The 17293-nt window shown below is 39.0% G+C and overlaps 1 protein-coding gene across 1 annotated transcript in view; it reads left to right on the top strand.

Annotated features, from left to right (window-relative positions):
* The window catches only part of sema5bb (sema domain, seven thrombospondin repeats (type 1 and type 1-like), transmembrane domain (TM) and short cytoplasmic domain, (semaphorin) 5Bb), an 81236-nt gene that overhangs the window by 41252 nt on the left and 22691 nt on the right, over nucleotides 1–17293 (top strand). The window contains exons 2-8 of the mRNA XM_052130368.1: nucleotides 4000–4228; nucleotides 4679–4778; nucleotides 7246–7291; nucleotides 13442–13504; nucleotides 13718–14030; nucleotides 15545–15830; nucleotides 16143–16278. Coding sequence (XP_051986328.1) covers nucleotides 4045–4228; nucleotides 4679–4778; nucleotides 7246–7291; nucleotides 13442–13504; nucleotides 13718–14030; nucleotides 15545–15830; nucleotides 16143–16278 — 1128 coding nt within the window. The 5' untranslated portion in view covers nucleotides 4000–4044. The remainder of the gene's footprint in view (nucleotides 1–3999; nucleotides 4229–4678; nucleotides 4779–7245; nucleotides 7292–13441; nucleotides 13505–13717; nucleotides 14031–15544; nucleotides 15831–16142; nucleotides 16279–17293) is intronic.

Raw genomic sequence — 17293 nt, 5'->3', positions numbered from 1 at the left:
GCGTTGTTTACCTGGGGAAAAGATGGCTGCATAATGCAACATGGGAATAAGGTAGACCGGCTTAGGCAGTGTGATGCTCTGGGCAATGTTCTGCTGGGAAACCTTGGGTCCTGGCATTCATGTAGATGTTACTTTGACATGAACCACCTACCTAAAGATTATTGCAGACCACGTACACCCCTTCATGGCAATGGTATTCTCTGATGGCTGTGGCCTCTTTCAGGAGTATAATGCACCCTGCCACACTGCAAAAAAAATTCTGGAATGGTTTGAGGAACATGAAAGAGTTCAAGGTGTTGACTTTGCCTCCAAACTCAATCCGATTGAGCATCTATGGGATGTGCTAGACCAACAAGTCTGATCCATTGAGGCCCCACCTCGCAACTTACAGGACATAAAGGCTTGCTGCTAACGTCTTGGTGCCAGATACCACATTACACCTTCAGGGTTCTTGTGGAGCCCATGCCTCGACGGATTAGAGTTGTTTTGGCGGCACAAGGGGGACCTACTAGGTATTAGGCAGGTTGTTTTAATGTTGTGGCTGATCGTGGGGGGCCTGGGTAGTACAGCGAGTATTGATGCTAACTACCACCCCTGGAGACGAGAGTTCGAATCCAGGGCGTGCTGAATGACTCCAGCCAGGTCTCCTAAGCAATCAAATTGGCCCGGTTGCTAGGGAGGGTAGAGTCACATGGGGTAACCTCCTCATGGTCGCACTCAATAGGGCTTGTGGTAAGTTGTGCTTTGATCGCGGAGAGTAGCATGAGCTCGGAATGAGGGGCGTAACCGCGCCACAACGAGGACCTACTAAGTAGTGGGAATTGGGCATTCCTAATTAGGAGAAAAGGGGATAAAAAAAATAATTAAAAAAAATGTTGTGGCTGATCGGTGTATATACCTAATATAAGGAAATCAATGCAAAAAAAATTCAGTGCACGGATTATTTATGGGTCTGTAGCAACAATTATAGGACATCTGGCCAACTCACTTCAGAGTGGCTGATGTTTGGTGTGTTTTTGAGTAAAGCCAAGACAGATGCTGCAATGGACCCTCGGTGAGCTGTCAGGAAGTATCCATTTAAGTATGATTAAGCGCATGTTTGTGTATATGTGTTTACTTGAGAACTAACAGGGAAATTTGTGTCAGAGTGAAACACTGTATATGTGTTTGTGAAATATGCACATACTCTGAGCTTATGTAATGTATCTCAGAGGTTTGTTTACATATTGAGTTTACCTGTGCCGCCAGTGCTGTCAAACAGCTAATGGAAAGATTGATGGGTGAACCGTTTGTAAGCCTTATGGACATCGCCAAAGAGACTTATTGATTACTGCAAAAGGCTGAAAATATATCAGAACGCCTTCCGCAACTTATAATTAAATAAACTTTTAATTATCTTTCGACTCAACATTCACATACACTTTAAAATCCCTCCTCAGATGATGATTACAGCTAAATCAATGGTATGTTTTAGAAGAATATTGATTATGTTAAAACAGCCACAGGTCTTGGAAGATGTCCTGCCATTTACTCTAATGAGAGAAATGAAGGTTAATTATATATATATATATATATAAAAAAAAAAAATAGCAATAATAACAGGATCTAACCTGTCAGGAGAAAAAAGCCATCTCTTGGCTTCTGTCTGTATGTCTGTCTACATGGCTGGCAGCCTGTTTGTCTTACTTAGTCTTTTTGCTAGGATGTCCATCTGTTTCCTCTCAGTTCTTCACATTTTTTTGTTCATTTTCTTTATTTATAGTAAGTTGCAGGTGAAGCTATTTTGAAACTGTAGCTTGCCAAACTATTAGCTACTCATAATTACATAACTACATCAAAGCTATTTAAAAGGGAAATATATTTTATAAATGTAGGTCTTAACTGTGTCTTGACAAATAAGGTGATAAAATAAGAAATCTAAAAAACGAGAAATTGAATCTTTGTGTCCATGGTGGTTTCATACGTTTTTAATAAACATTTACTGCACTAGGCCTGGGTAGCTCAGCGAGTATTGACGCTGACTACCACCCCTGGAGTCACGAGTTTGAATCCAGGGCATGCTGAGTGACTCCAGCCAGGTCTCCTAAGCAACCAAATTGGCCCGGTTGCTAGGGAGGGTAGCGTCACATGTGGTAACCTCCTCGTGGTTGCGATTAGTTGCCATACATTCTTTTCTTTTGCTTCAATTTAGAACACTTGATTAACTTGATTAACTTAATTGATTAAATATAAATATGGATGAATATTGTCTGTCAGTGATTGTTTTTATATCACCTCTAAAGGCCACAGAGCATGGATAAAAAATTAAAAACTATTGGCAAATATCTGCATATTTTTTCCGATAACCGATAGTTCCAAAACGCAGCCAATATATCGGTCTACCTCTAGTCTAAAGAGGTGCTCTCTGTTTTTTCTTGTCACATGACAATGGAATGGCTACCTAAATGTTGGTGACACCACCTGACATTGATTTGATTTGTTTTTTAGTTCAAGTTTAATCATATTTTAATACAAAATTTCACTGCTTTATTTGTTTTTAAAGAAATAATAATAAGAAAAGATTATTCCAAACTACTTATGCCAAAAAAATTGTCTTAAATGTGCCCCCCCCTCCGGACAGTTTCGGTGTGTCATGTTTACCTTCACACACCAAAGTTCTGTGGGCGAAATACAGTCATCTCAATAGGAATCTGCGCAATAGTGAATTTCATGCAATGTACTTCCAGTGGCGAAAAATTGTGTGTAGTTCAAGTTTGGTGAACTTTAGCAGGCGAATTCGCCATGTTGACTTATAATAAGTTGCTTGGTTTGTCAGTGACCTTTGAGTGGGCGATGCTTCGTACACATCTACACTGAATGGACAAGAATACCATTTTAGAGGCAAGTTTCTTTTAAAACTTTACTCTTACAGAATATAATGTGCAGCATTAAAAAGATGCTGCTTGGCAATTCGTTTTTTGCTTGTTTCACTCTCGCTCAACGTTCACTCACTCCTCCTTCGGCCGTGGAATTTCGCTGTGCAAATGTAACAATGCGTATGCATGGGTGCGGAAGAAATCCGCTCAACGACATCCAGTGCTAGAGGGTTGCCGCTTTAGGGCGTATTTGTAATATGTAAAGTGAGTGTATTTCGTCTATCATTGTTTTCAGTACATGAGCAATAATATCATCTTATATACAGTGGCAAGAATAAGTATGTGAACCCTTTGGAATGACCTGCATTTGTGTACAGTATAAATTTGGCTTAAAATCTGGTTGGAACTTTTCTAAGTTACTGTAATGAAAAAACATGATCTGTTTTAATAATAAGACACAAATTATTGTATTGTTCTTGTACTTATTGAATACATCATTCAAACATTAACAGTATAGGATGGAAAGATGGAAGTGAACCCCTAGGCTAATGAGTTGGAAAACCTGGCATCCAGTTAATGAAACGGATTGGAGGTGTGGGTTAGAGCTACTTTGAATTTTTGAAAACACTCATTTTGAGTTTGAAGCATCTGCTGATGAGATCTCAGAAGACCTGCGATCAAGAATTGTTGTTTTGCATAAAGCTGGAAATGGTTACAAATCACAGTGATTGTGTTTTCCCCTTTTCATTTGCAAAATGTCGAGCATTTCTCAACTTTTTCCAGACCCTACTGTCAATCCTACAATCCCTCTCATGAGTGTGGTTTTCACCTCTCATAGGAATTGATTGAAAACGCCCGCTCAGCTCCGCTCAAAATGCACCAGTGGACACGTACTGTAAATGTGTTTTTTTTAATATGGCTTTGAATTTAGAAATTTAAAGCATGTTCTTTATAGTAGAGGTTTATTCAAGTAATTGTTTTGTTTCAATTGTATTTTAAATGTAGTTTTGAATCCCTGTATCTTATATAACAAAGTACACAGTATAAAAATGGAACAGTACGTCATATTTTTGTTCTCATGATGCACAATGTGCTGTGTTTCTCTCATATTTCCTAATTTCTTTAAAACATCTCCTATTTTTAGGAACTCTCCCTATACCTAATTACGGGAGTGGTTGTTGCGGTAACCATGACAGCGTCACTGCTACGCACCAATCGGCTGTCCTTTGCTGGACTTGCCATCTTCCTCCTACTTTCTCTGCCTCTTGTCACATCACAGACCCCATCATTCTCAGCGACCTTTGACCCGGAGTCTGTGCCCAATCTGCCTGAAGAGTGTCAGAGAAAAATGCACCCTGTTACCTCCTACACAGGTGGGTGTAAAATACCTCTCATGCTGCATTTGATGCCAAAGGTTAAAACAATAGTCAGAGCTTTTGAATGTACATTTTAGAGCAAGGGATCAAGCTACTGAAAACTGCGTGTTTGTCTTGTATTTTAGCAGATTAATCATTTTGGTTGAAACTCTATTTTCTGTTTCCTAACATCATAGTTTTCCTAAGTATGTGATACTAGAAAGCGTTTTAAGTAAAGTAAATGCAGTTCCAGTGTTGATGAGAGGTGTAAACATGGCAAAATCAGTCGTTTTCAACAGAAAATGTATTGGGTTGTCACTTCTGTAAATAACTGTAAAGAGCTGCAATGGTTTCAAGCACATCTGTGTAAACGGTAGAAAACAACAGCTAAACAACAGATCAAACATGCTGGCTCACAGCTATCTGTCTACTGTAAATGTCACCTGTGCTCTTGCTTTTGTGCTGTAGCTTTGAGTCCGTGGCTGTCGTCTTTCTCTCTGCCTGGAGTGAATGATTACACACCCCTGACTCTCGACCTCACCAGAAACCAGCTGATAGTGGGAGCCAGGTAACAAACACACACACACACACACACACACACACACACACACACTTAATTGCCCAAATCGGGGCACACCATATACTTATGTTTTTTTAATCAAACAAACTGTTTAAAAAACATTTTGGAAATCACTGAATGACCACAAAAAAGGGAGGTTTTTGTCAAAAATACTGTAGACAAAATTTGCAAAGTACATCTACAGTAAGTGGGGACATAACGTATTCTGTATATACTAGAGACTAACCCTAATCACTCCTAATTTTAACCCTGAAGGAAAACATTTAGATTGCATTTTTAGAATTAAACCTATATATATACATTTTATGTATGTATTGTTATGTCCCACTTTATATTTGTTCACTTTACCTACTATGTACTAACATTAAAATACATTCAATGTACTTATTGTGTAACAAAATGATGTTCTGCAAAAGATTCACATTTGCTGTTACTGAGGTTGAGGTGCAGGTAAGAGTTAGCAGTAGGGTTAGGGTTAGGTTTAGGGCAAGGGCTTTTACAATTAATTGTCATACTTATTAAGGTGTATGTGTGCTTCACACACATATTTATATTTATTAATATTTTACTGAGAATCATATAATGAAATAGGGATTTAAGATTTCCTTTAAGGCATTCAAACTTATGACATGAAAAATAATCTAAAAATGTGTAAATACTTAAAATATTTACAAGTTTAGTCTTGGTCTATTTTACATTTACACTTGTTTTTGGAACCCAGCCAAACTGAATATCTATTATGCTATGCTATGCTGCACTGCCAAATATTGTGTAGGCCCCCTTGTACTGCCAAAACTGCGCCAACCCGCATCTCAGAATAACTTTCTGAGGTTACATTCTTCTCACCACAATTGAACAGAGGGGTTATATGAGTTACCAGTCAGGCCATTCTCTGTTGACCTCTCTCATCAACGAGGCATTTCCGTCTGCAGAACTGCCCCTCACTGGATGTTTTTAGTATTTTTGGCACCATTCGGAGTAAATTCTAGAGACTGTTGTGTGTGAAAATCCCAGGAGATCAGCAGTTACAGAAATACTCAAACCAGCCCATCTGGCACCAACAATCATCCATGTGATTATCTGATCAGCCAATCATGTGGCAGAAGTGCATTGCATAAAATCATTCAGATACGGTCAGGAGCTTCAGTTAATGTTCACATCAACCATCAGAATGGGGAAAAAATTTGATCACGTTGATTTTGACCGTGGCATGATTGTTGGTGCCAGACGGACTGTTTTGAGTATTTCTGTAACTGCTGATCTTCTGGGATTTTTTCCTGGGAAAACAAAAACATCCAGTGAGGAGCAGTTCTGTGGACGGAAATGTCTTGTTGATGAGAGAGGTCAACAGAGAATGGCCAGACTGGTTCGAACTGACGAAGTCTACTGTAACTCAAATAACTGCTCTGTACAATTGTGGTGAGAAGAATATCATCTGAGAATGTTATTCTGAGATGCAGGTGCTGAATAGGCGGCAGGAGGGGACCTACACAATATTAAGTAGGCTGTTTTAATGCTGTGGCTGATCGGTGTATGCTATGCTAGGTTAATGTTGGTTAATGTATGTTTCTAGTTTAGTTTAGTTCGGTTAAGCAATGCAGTAGTAAAATAAATCTGTCCTAAATTCTTTACTTTCACATGTTATATAAAGACTCTCCGATTATACCCACAAGTCCTTATTCCGTAACACTTTTGTGATTCTTTGTTTCTTCATTCTATCAGCTGTACAGAAATAGAGTAAACGTGAGCATTTGACATTATACAACCGTTAAATGTGAAACTGGAGCGTTTGCGTTCACAATCAAAATCTGTTTATATTATCGAGAGAGTTTTTGGTGCAAAGTTCCACAAACGGCGCGCATCAGAGCGCTTCAAGCCCAAAGCATTCTTAGGTTGGCCACATTACTTATTGCTACGCACACAGTATGCATGACACAAATTTCGTCATCAGCATAGTCTGCACGGACTGTCCGCACGCGGCCCAGATTTTCTTGACATGTGCACAGTCCTCATCTGTGTATTACAAAGTAGTCATAGTGTGTATGCGCAAACGTGTTCATATTTTCTCACGGTCAAATAAAGTATACTTTAAAAGGTAACAGGGTCGATCCAGGATGCAGAAAAACTAAAGGCATGGTTATATGTAGTTTTTCTGCATTCCGGATCGATTCGCACCCAGTCGTCTGCATTGCCTTTCGAAGTGTAATCTTTTGACCACAGTAATCGCGGTTATCTCAAATAACTATGGTTAGATCAAATAATCGCGATCAAGCGTTTATTTAAAAGTCACGACTGGCCTGTTAGCTGTTTTTGATGTATGCATAACATGCATAATTTGCTAGTAAAACTTGGTCGACAGAAGAGGTTCAGTTTTGTCCATAAAGTATATCTAAGTAAACACACACAAACAAAATCTACAATGTGTGCCAAACCTAAGGCATCTTTCTGTGTGTAGAAACCATCTCTTCAGGCTGAGTCTGAGCAACGTCTCTCTTCTGCAGGTAAGATCTCTCTCTCTCTTCTTTTTCCCTTCCCCATCTGTCCATACAATCACCCTGACAGCTCTGTGAATGCAAAGCCAGCACGTCCATTTAATCCAACACACGCACACACACACACACACACACACACACACACACACACACACACACACACACACACACAATCTTATATTATGATTGCCCACGTTCAAAAGTGCTGACTTGCACTCACACACTGTTCAATCTCAAATGCGCGCACGCACACACACACACACACACACACACAACACACACACACACACACACACACACATTTGCAATTGTTTAGATGCTTGCTAAGCATTGGCTATATCTGTGTTAGTCCTAATTTAACCTCTACCTCTCATCTAATTCTCTTCAAAAGAAAGACCAGCAGCCAAGATTTAGTGATCGGTATTGATTCTACAGGGGTTGTGTCATGGAATACTTGATTTTTCGCTTGCCCTTTTGAAATACAATACAAAAATGTACTCTGGTTTTGTTAAATAAACAACTTTCTTGGTAAATATATAGCACTTACAGTTGAAAAGAGCCAAAGTTGCGATTCTCCGGCGTATTATTAAATTCAGCATTTTGAATGTGACTTCCTCTCAGCTCCTGTCACATTATGGGATGGTAAAGTGTCCAGTGGATACACACTTTAGAATATTGGCGAATGCAGATGGTAATCAGGGGATTTCTTGCCTACTATTTTATGACTATTGAGGATTCAGACATACTACATACTGCTTTCGGCATACTATATTGTAGGGAAGTATGCATATTTGGACACCGAGACAAACAATGTCCGCTCGAGTCCATTTATTGAAACCAAGCTTGTCACGAACCCCGCTCCCTCGCTCCGCCCCCTCGAGCTTTCACGCTCGTTCTGCCCCCTTGAGCTGGCACGCTCGTTTTGCTCCCTCGAGCTCGCACGCTCGTTTTGCTCCCTCGAACTTCCACGCTCGTTTTGCCCCCTCGAGCTTCCACGCTCGTTCCGCCCCCTCGAGCTCGCACGCTCGTTTTGCTCCCTCGAGCTTGCACGCTCGTTTTGCTCCCTCGAACTTCCACGCTCGTTTTGCTCCCTCGAGCTTGCACGCTCGTTTAACTCCCTCGAGCTCGCACGCTCGTTTTGCTCCCTCAAGCTCTCATGCTCGTTAGCAGGTCTCCCTCCTCGGGCTCGCAAGCCCGCTCTCAGTCACCACATTAGTTTCACCTGTACTCGTCTGACCACCCATCATTGTTTACACCTGCACTCGCCCCTATATATATCACAACCCTTTCGTCTCACGCCTGTTGGTTATTGTATTTAGTTTCCCGTGTCTTTGCCCCCGCTAGTCCCGTCTAGTTCCGAACTCCCTTGTGATTGTTACCCCTTAGCTTGCCAGCTCCAGTATTCCCCTAGCTCCCGTGTTTAGTATAGCTCGTTATTCTGATCCTCGTTGGCCACTCTCTCCCGGATTTGCCCCTTTGCTCTACTTTGATTCCCCGGCTTTTGACCCTACGCTTCCCTCGACACTCTCATTTGGTTTTGCCCTTGTTTGTACTTTTGCCTGCCTCACTTGTTGGAATAAAAGTAGTTTCCCATCGACATTGTGACTGTCTCGTCTTGTGTGTGTGTGTGTGTGTGCGGGTTACAAAGCTACAAAACCTGCTTGTTCTGAAATCATTATAAATGCCACAACCAATATACCAGTATAGTTATAAAAGTGGACAAAAATATCTTTTAGCAGATATACGTATTTCAAATTTACAGTCTTTCTCTTCCAGAAAATTGACGACATCATCTTACATATGCAGGGGCGTAAAAATTCTTGTCCCATAAAATGCTCTCTAGAATAAGAATGTCCCTCTAATATCCATAGTTTGTTGTGGTAATCCTTAGATTGTTTTGCTTGTGTGACATGCCTTTTGAAAGCTTTCTGGTATTGTGTGATATTTAAGAGTGACTTCATTGGAGTTAGAAGATCTTACTGTAGAGCTCCCTGAGAGTGGGTGAAGCTCTCAGAGGCAGATCTCACAAGAGTCTGTCAGAATCCAGTGATGTAGGGTGACCTGATGACCCTGTGTCCACAGGAGTGATCCACAGTCACCCCCTTGAGCAAACACACACATATGCCAAGTCCTTTACACTGGATTCCTTTACATATTTTCCCCTTAAATTTCATTCAACATTTACACATTTCCTGTGCATTTTAGGAATATGAAAATTCCTTTATTTTGAGTGACCCATCTCAAGAGGGACAATAATATGTACTCAATTAATGAATTGGGGACATGACTTTCTGTATGTTTTGAGCAATGACAGAAGGGGACGTATCTAGAAAGCTGTTTTGAAAACAATGTTTCTTTTTTTAAATTTCGTTTGGTGGCGCTAGTGGCACAAAAATGACTTACTTCAACTTTAATGAAACTCGGTACACTAGACATCCAAAAATTGAGGATGCACACCATCCTCGATGCACATCTGCATCAACATAAAGCGTTATTTGAAACATATTTTATCTGTGTAGTGGCATGTTTTGTTTTTATAGGATATTTAATTAGATTTCATTCAACATTGACCACATTTCCTGTGCATTTTAGGGACATTGTATACCAAAAATATCCATGTTTTTTGGTTTTGGGCCCACTAATTCCTTGAGTTCTCCTGAATCTACTGGTCAAATGGTGTAAAATTTCCATGTTTAAATGTTTTCCACTATTTTGAATTTTCTGAACCTACTTTTTTGGACTCATCTATGGCCATATGTTTGATTTTCAAAAAAGTTGGCAGGTATCATCAAGAGATCCTCCTGACAACAAATCTAAAGAATATTGATTCATCAAATCATTTTGAATATATAAACCATGGAATATTTTTGGGTGTGGCCCATATTGGTTATTTGATCTATATCTTCAGAACACAAAGTTCAATGTTAGATCTCCTGAATCTAATGACCACATGCCACATTTTCCATTTCCATCTCTAAAAGTTTTTATCCATTTGAATGTTCTGAAAAGCCTACTTTTTCAAACTTTTTCTAGGCCATTTGGAGTGCATCATCTAGAGACCCTCATGATAAAAATCTAAAATATATATTGATTTGTAATCAACAAATACAGATTTGTAAAATAATTTTGAGCAGTGGTTCCCAACCCTGTTCCTGGAGGCCCCCCAACACTAAACATTTTGGATATCTCCCTTATCAAACACACCTGATTCAACTCATCAGTTCATTAGTAAAGACTCCATGACCTGAATTGGGTGTGTACGATAAGGGAGACATAGAAAATGTGCAGTGTTGAGGGGCCTCCAGGAACAGGGTTGGGAACCACTGATTTAGAGGATATAAGCCAACAATTGTTTGGGCGTGGCACACACCTGCTAAAAGCCCTAAATCTTTAGAACACAAAATCCAAACTTAACTAAACTTAGTATACTTGACATCCAGATATTTTGAGGATGCTCACCAAATTTGACCAAATTCTGCCCATCCTGGATGCTATAGCAACAACTCTAACTGTCAAAAATCAACAGCCATTTGATGAAACAAGTTGAAATTTGGCATGAATCTTCTTTGGTTCAAGTGCTTACATCCTTCAATTTCCTCAAAATATCAATCAGACAAATGAACAAAAATGGCCACCAATAGCCAATCAAAGTCATTTACATTTATGTTCTGAAAAAGTATTCAGAATTACCTTATACAGTATAAGGTGCATTATAAAACATGATGTCAGAGAATGTAAATGCAACAATTATTGACCTCTTTCTGTCCATTGTTGTGTTCCGTCCTAAACGACACAGATTTTCCGAAGTCAGCATAAAATGGTATTTGGTATTAGGGGTTTTGAGATACAGACTTCAGGTCAGAGCAGCCAAAAAGAGAGAGAGAGGCGATAAGAGTGTTTTAGTTGAAGTGAAATGATTGCGCCTGCGAGAGAAGACAAGGATGAGAGATCTTGAGTGTTTTAGAGAGAAAACCCAAACTTCTGAGCATCCAGAGGTGACTCAACTCTGACCCCTTAAGACCTTTTCAGGGTGAATTCTGCTCCTCAAATGAAATCGTCTTTCACATGTTGTTTAGTGAGTGACTGCAGAGACAGGGCTAGATTGATGATCGCTTTCTGAACTCATGCTGTATATTTGTCTCGCTTGGTTTTTCCAGAGCAACAAGTATGCAGTTGAATTTTTAGAAGAGAAATGAACGGTTGTATTTTGTAAGAATTAGTTTAATCACTTTTGCACATGGTAAGCAGGGGTAATTGGTATGTTGTTTAAATGAGACATGAAATACTTTTGAGAACAGTTTGCCAATATGCCAATTATGTAAATATTATGCAGTATTTGGACTAAATGGAATATTTTTAATTCATGAGTTTCTATGCAGAACCATTACAAATTAACTAGTGAAAGCATAAAGCATAAAAGTAATTTAAAATGATGAAAAACAAAGAAATTGTGACTAGTCACAGTACCTAAAATATACACTTTTCCTTACATATACATTTATACCTAAAATCTTAATGTTGATTAAAAAGGAAAAAAAGCTGCGTGTTTTGTTAACTGATTTTTATTAAAATCATGTTTCAGTGATTTTATCTGTGTTATATGAAGGTCAAATTAAACTTGATATTTTTTTACCAGTGCTTCATCATTTAGATTTGGTACTTTTCATATGCCTTTTTGATGTATAGAGTTAACGGTTTTAGCTTTGTCCTAGATTTAGACTTTCAATAATAAACTATTAAAATCCATTATAAAGATACAGATTATTAAAAGTTTAAAACTATGGTAATTTAAATGATATTGATGTGGTAAACAAAGAGTAAAATAAACATAAAGCATTACAAAAATTTGTCTGAAATGAGTGGTGTCATTTCCACCACATCAAATAATTTTGCCCCTAAAAAAGTTTTTTTTCATAAGTTAGTGTACTTGTTTACTAAGTGGACAAAAGCATCAGTCAATCGCATGCTTGAGAAATATGAGACAAGTGATGTTTGAAGAAACAAATAAAAATCAGTGTAAATATCACTTAATTCATATTTTATTGGGCGTAATTTCCAATCAAGCTGCAGTGTTGCCAGTGTTGCTGTTTTATCTGTAACCTTTTCACTCCTGTCGCTCTATTGAGTGTCTGGTGGGATCTGCACTATTCTTCAGTTGATGCCTTCAATAAGGGTCGCACCCAAAACGAGATCATCCTTTATTCTTAGTTTCAATAGTGTGTGAGTCTGTCTAGCTCGCTATTTTTGAGGCAATGACAACAGATAAACATGACAAAGCAGCCTAAGAAAGGAGGAGGAGGGACAAGGAACAAAAGAGAGGAAGAACTTTTAAAATGAACGAATAAACAAATTTGAGGGGTTTTCGTTTGACACAGCTGCATGTTTTTAAATATTATAACTAGGGCTGTCGATTTAACGCGTTAATTCATTGCGATTAATTGTATTAAAAATAACGCGTTAAAAAAAGGTACGCAATTAATCACATGCCACCGGACCATAATAAGGAAGATTCCTGAGAAATGCAAACTTGTAGTACCACCTGTTTACTCCAGAGGGCAGTAAGTGAAGCTTCAGCTGTATGAGCAACACACAGTTTATACAGTGATCAAAACAACCCTTCAGCAGACAGCACAACACAAACATGCGCTACTTGCGTTCTTGCGTTCAAAACACTTAATGGAGCGCAAATTCGAACTATAAGGAATCTCAAGATGTGTTCTAAGTATTAAACTATATTTAACTTGACCTAAAAATTTTATGTTTATGACGCAGCGCACCCGAGACGCTACACAAGCATGTCTGACGCAGGTGTACATTGACGGGTCCTTAAACAAGCCCTCATAATAAATCTCCACCTGATTGACAAATTAAAAGAGCCAAATCTATCGGATATTTCTCCCCATTGTTCTCAAAGTAATGAATGAGTAACTGTATTTGTGTGGGTAATTGGGAAAATATTTGTGACCTCATTTGTATATTTATGAATTGGATTTTGCGAATGTGAATTGTGCTGTGCATTTTGTAAATATATTCTTTTTGAGATCATTCTGGCTCCATAGTTAAAGTATGCATGTGAATTAGAGACAGTGCTGGACTGGATACAGGATCTCTCATTTGCTTAATTTACAACCATAATGTCAGTCGTCTGTTCAATTGCAGGCAGCGGAATGGGGTGTCGACGAGACCACCAGGAGATCCTGCCAGAGCAAAGGAAAGACTGAGGTGAGAAGGGTGAGGGAGGGCTGGAGAGGTGGGATGCTCGGGTGAAAGTTAATAGATTTTTTTACTTAGAGCTCTGTTGATGAATGTGTTTTAAATCTTCATAGAGAAACTGTACTTCCAGAACCAAGGTGACTCCAAAATTGCCAGTCACTGTTGCAGTTTATCATGCTGCAGTTTAATTACATTACTCTTTCCTTCCTCCCCTCTTTTCAGGATGAGTGTCAAAACTACATCCGTGTCCTTCTGTTGAATGACAGCCGTTTGTTCACCTGCGGCACTAACGCTTTCATGCCCATTTGTACGACGCGTCCCATCACTGACATCACAAGCATTCTGGATTCTGTCAGCGGAGTGGCCCGCTGTCCATACGACCCACGGCACAACTCTACAGCTATGATAACTGAGAGCGGAGAAGTTTATGCAGCCACAGTGACCGATTTCTCCAGCCGGGACCCCATCGTCTACCGCAGTCTGGGGAACATGCCACCACTGCGCACCGCCCAGTACAACTCAAAATGGCTCAATGGTACAGTGATAGCAACTTATGTGTCAATCTCATAAAATTGGTCAAGAATATGTATATTTCACTTCAAAATCAAAAGAAAAATATGAGAAATTATATTTAGTTAAAAGTTAAGTCTATGATTTTAGGACTATTATCATTTTTTGCTTTGTGACTTTATTTTCATGACAATTAAAGGGATAGTTCATCCAAAAAAGAAAATTCTCTCATCATTTATTCACCCTCGTGCCATCCTAGATGTGTATGACTTTCTTTCTTCAGCAGAACACAAACGTCCATAAAATGCAAGTGAATGGTTGCCAGAACTTTGAATATCCAAAAAGCATATAAATGCAGCATAAAAGTAATCCATATGACTCCAGTGGTTAAATCCATGTCTTCGGAAAAGATAAGATAGGTGTGGGTGAGAAACAGATCAATGTTTAAGTCCTTTTTACTATAAAGTCTCCTCCCTGCCCAGTAGGTGGCAATATGCATGAAGAGTGCTAATTGCCAAAAACAAAAGAAGAAGAATGCGGAAGTAAAACTGAAAGTGGACATAGAACAAAAAAGAACTCAAACATCGATCTGTTTCTCACCCACACTTATCATATTGCTTCTGTAGATATGGATTTAACCACTGGAGATTACTTTTATGCTGCCTTTATGTGCTTGTTGGATCTTCAAAGTTCTGACAGCATTCACTTGCATTGTATGGACCTACAGAGTTGAGATATTCTTCTAAAAAAAATTCCATTGAAAAGTCATACACATCTGGCATGAAGGTGAGTAAATAATGAGAGAATTTTCATTTTTGGGTGAACTATTCCTTTCAACACCCACACAAATTCATATTACTGTAATGCAAAATAATAATCAAAATAATAATATTGGTACAATATTTACATATACTGTAAGTAGTATTGTTACATATGAGTGTATTATGTGTTTTTTATTTATTAGTACTTTTGTAAGTACTGAAGGTATTACTTTTGTGCTACTTTTGAAGTTTTTTATCAGATTTTTTACATTAATGTAGGTAATTATGAAACATTGTTGTCATACAACACGTTCTTGCACTAAAAAAGCTAAATGCAGCTAAATAATTGAAACAGAATGCAAGTTTCATGATTCTTTTTTAAAAGTTAAAGTTCTTTTAATTTGACAGTGTCTTAAAAAATGTGCCACTCTTGTGTGAGATCCTAGAAAACAATAAGATGCGGCACAGTGGTCAAAGACATCTGTCTACCACATTTTTACATAGAAACAAAACCCTTGTGTGAACGGCCCCTCACAATAATGAGAATTGGGTGAACATTTTACTTTATTGTCATGAAAATAAAGTCACAATGCAAAATCACTTAATGGTCTTAAAATAGGAATGTGATACATTGTTAAAAATTCAAGTCAATTGCTTGAAAAATGTAATTGACAGCTGGCATGACTGCACTGTCAACAAACGTATTGATTTTGTCAGGTCAAACCACACCATTGTCACAGAATGTGAGATACCAACCTCCTCCTTTCTCTCTCGTCAGAGCCTCATTTTGTCTCGTCGTATGAGGTGGGTCGCTTCTCCTACTTCTTCTTGAGAGAGAACGCAGTGGAACAGGATTGTGGGAAGACGGTGTTCTCTCGCGTTGCTCGTGTGTGTCAGAATGACGTTGGAGGTCGTTTCTTGCTGGAAGACACCTGGACCACCTTCACGAAGGCTCGACTGAACTGCTCTCGCTCTGGAGATGTTCCATTCTACTACCATGAGCTGCAGAGCACCTTCTACCTGCCCGAACAGGATCTCATTTATGGGGTCTTCACCACCAATGTGTGAGTGGATTCTTGATGTATGAATTTTCTTTCTGATTTATTTTTCTTGTAATCATTTATCATCATCATGTCTATGGTGTTTGTTTATTGAGAGTTGATTATTTTATTATAATTATTATTTTATATCTAAAACAGCACTATGATAAAATAGTTTTTATTATTTAGATTTTGTCCTTTTAAATGTATTTATTGTTTGGCAATTATATTTAGAAGGTCGGCTTGAAATATTGAAATATACAGTCACTATTTTGGTCTTTAATATTTTTAAGATGTCAGAGCATCATCCTTTAATTCGGTAGTTTCTCTCCACAGGAACAGTATTGCTGCTTCAGCGGTGTGTGCATTTAACCTCAGTGCCATCACACGGGCCTTTAACGGACCCTTCCGTTATCAGGAGAACCCTCGAACCAGCTGGTTATCAACTCCAAACCCCATCCCAAACTTTCAGGTTGGAAATAATGCTGCAGCTTACCTAAAATGGACCATGTTCTAAATGTATTCTTCCACTTATAGTCAGCACGATTACATGCACTTCAGAAAGTGGCATTCTAAAATGCCACTTTTAAAAAACTTTTAAGAGAGAACATGGTCATGTAAATGCATTAGCGATGTTCTAACTGGTGTTATAAGAGTGCATATGCATGAAACAGTCCAGAAAACTTACATCATAGGACACAAAGCTATGCATTATATCAACAAGTCAACACAGCAGAAAGAATTCAACATTTCTGGGAGTACAGTGGGAATAAGTAAAACACGTACACCATAAAATATAACCATTTATACACACCAATTTAAAATATCGACTACTGTCCCTGATGTCTACATATATGCACTTAAGCACACTGGGGGAATCCCAGAGTTTGAGGTAAGAGGTATACCCCACTATTGCAGCACTATAACGCTGTAGTTGGAAGTTAATGATGGAAAGTTAAGGAAACCAACAGAGCAAAAACTCTTGAATTTCTGGAAATAAAGCAAAGCAACAGACAATAATAGAGTGAAGTCTTCCTCGGATCCCATGTTTGTTATTTATACAAGCGTTGTGAGTAAATTGCATTGCTGTAATGTAAAGAGTAAAGAGAAAGCTGCGCACAAAGTGCATGTAAACGGGAATGCTGCTTTCCAGCTGTAACACGGTTAAGGATGAGCAAGGAGGAGGCGAGAACCGGCTTGTCAACATAAATCATAATTTAATGCAAACTTAAACCAAAAGCACAAACATAAACAAACACACACACGACGGACATGCCCGTAATTCTCTCTCTCACAAACCATCGTCACCGGCCGCCTTTATCCCTCGCGGCCGATTGGGGACCGGGCGCGCGATATTCCGACCCGGCCCCGCCCCCCTCTGCTCCACACTCCTCCCGGCGTTATCTCAGGCCGGGGTGCCACCGGCATGACGTACATCCCCCCCCATCCCTGGGGAGGGGTGTATCTTGCGTCCCGTGTGGTCATCC

Source organism: Xyrauchen texanus, chromosome 7, assembly GCF_025860055.1.
Source record: "Xyrauchen texanus isolate HMW12.3.18 chromosome 7, RBS_HiC_50CHRs, whole genome shotgun sequence".
Classification (NCBI taxonomy): Eukaryota; Metazoa; Chordata; class Actinopteri; order Cypriniformes; family Catostomidae; genus Xyrauchen; species Xyrauchen texanus.
The sequence above is the reverse complement of the archived record's forward strand: the minus strand, read 5'-3'. Positions and strand labels throughout refer to the sequence as shown.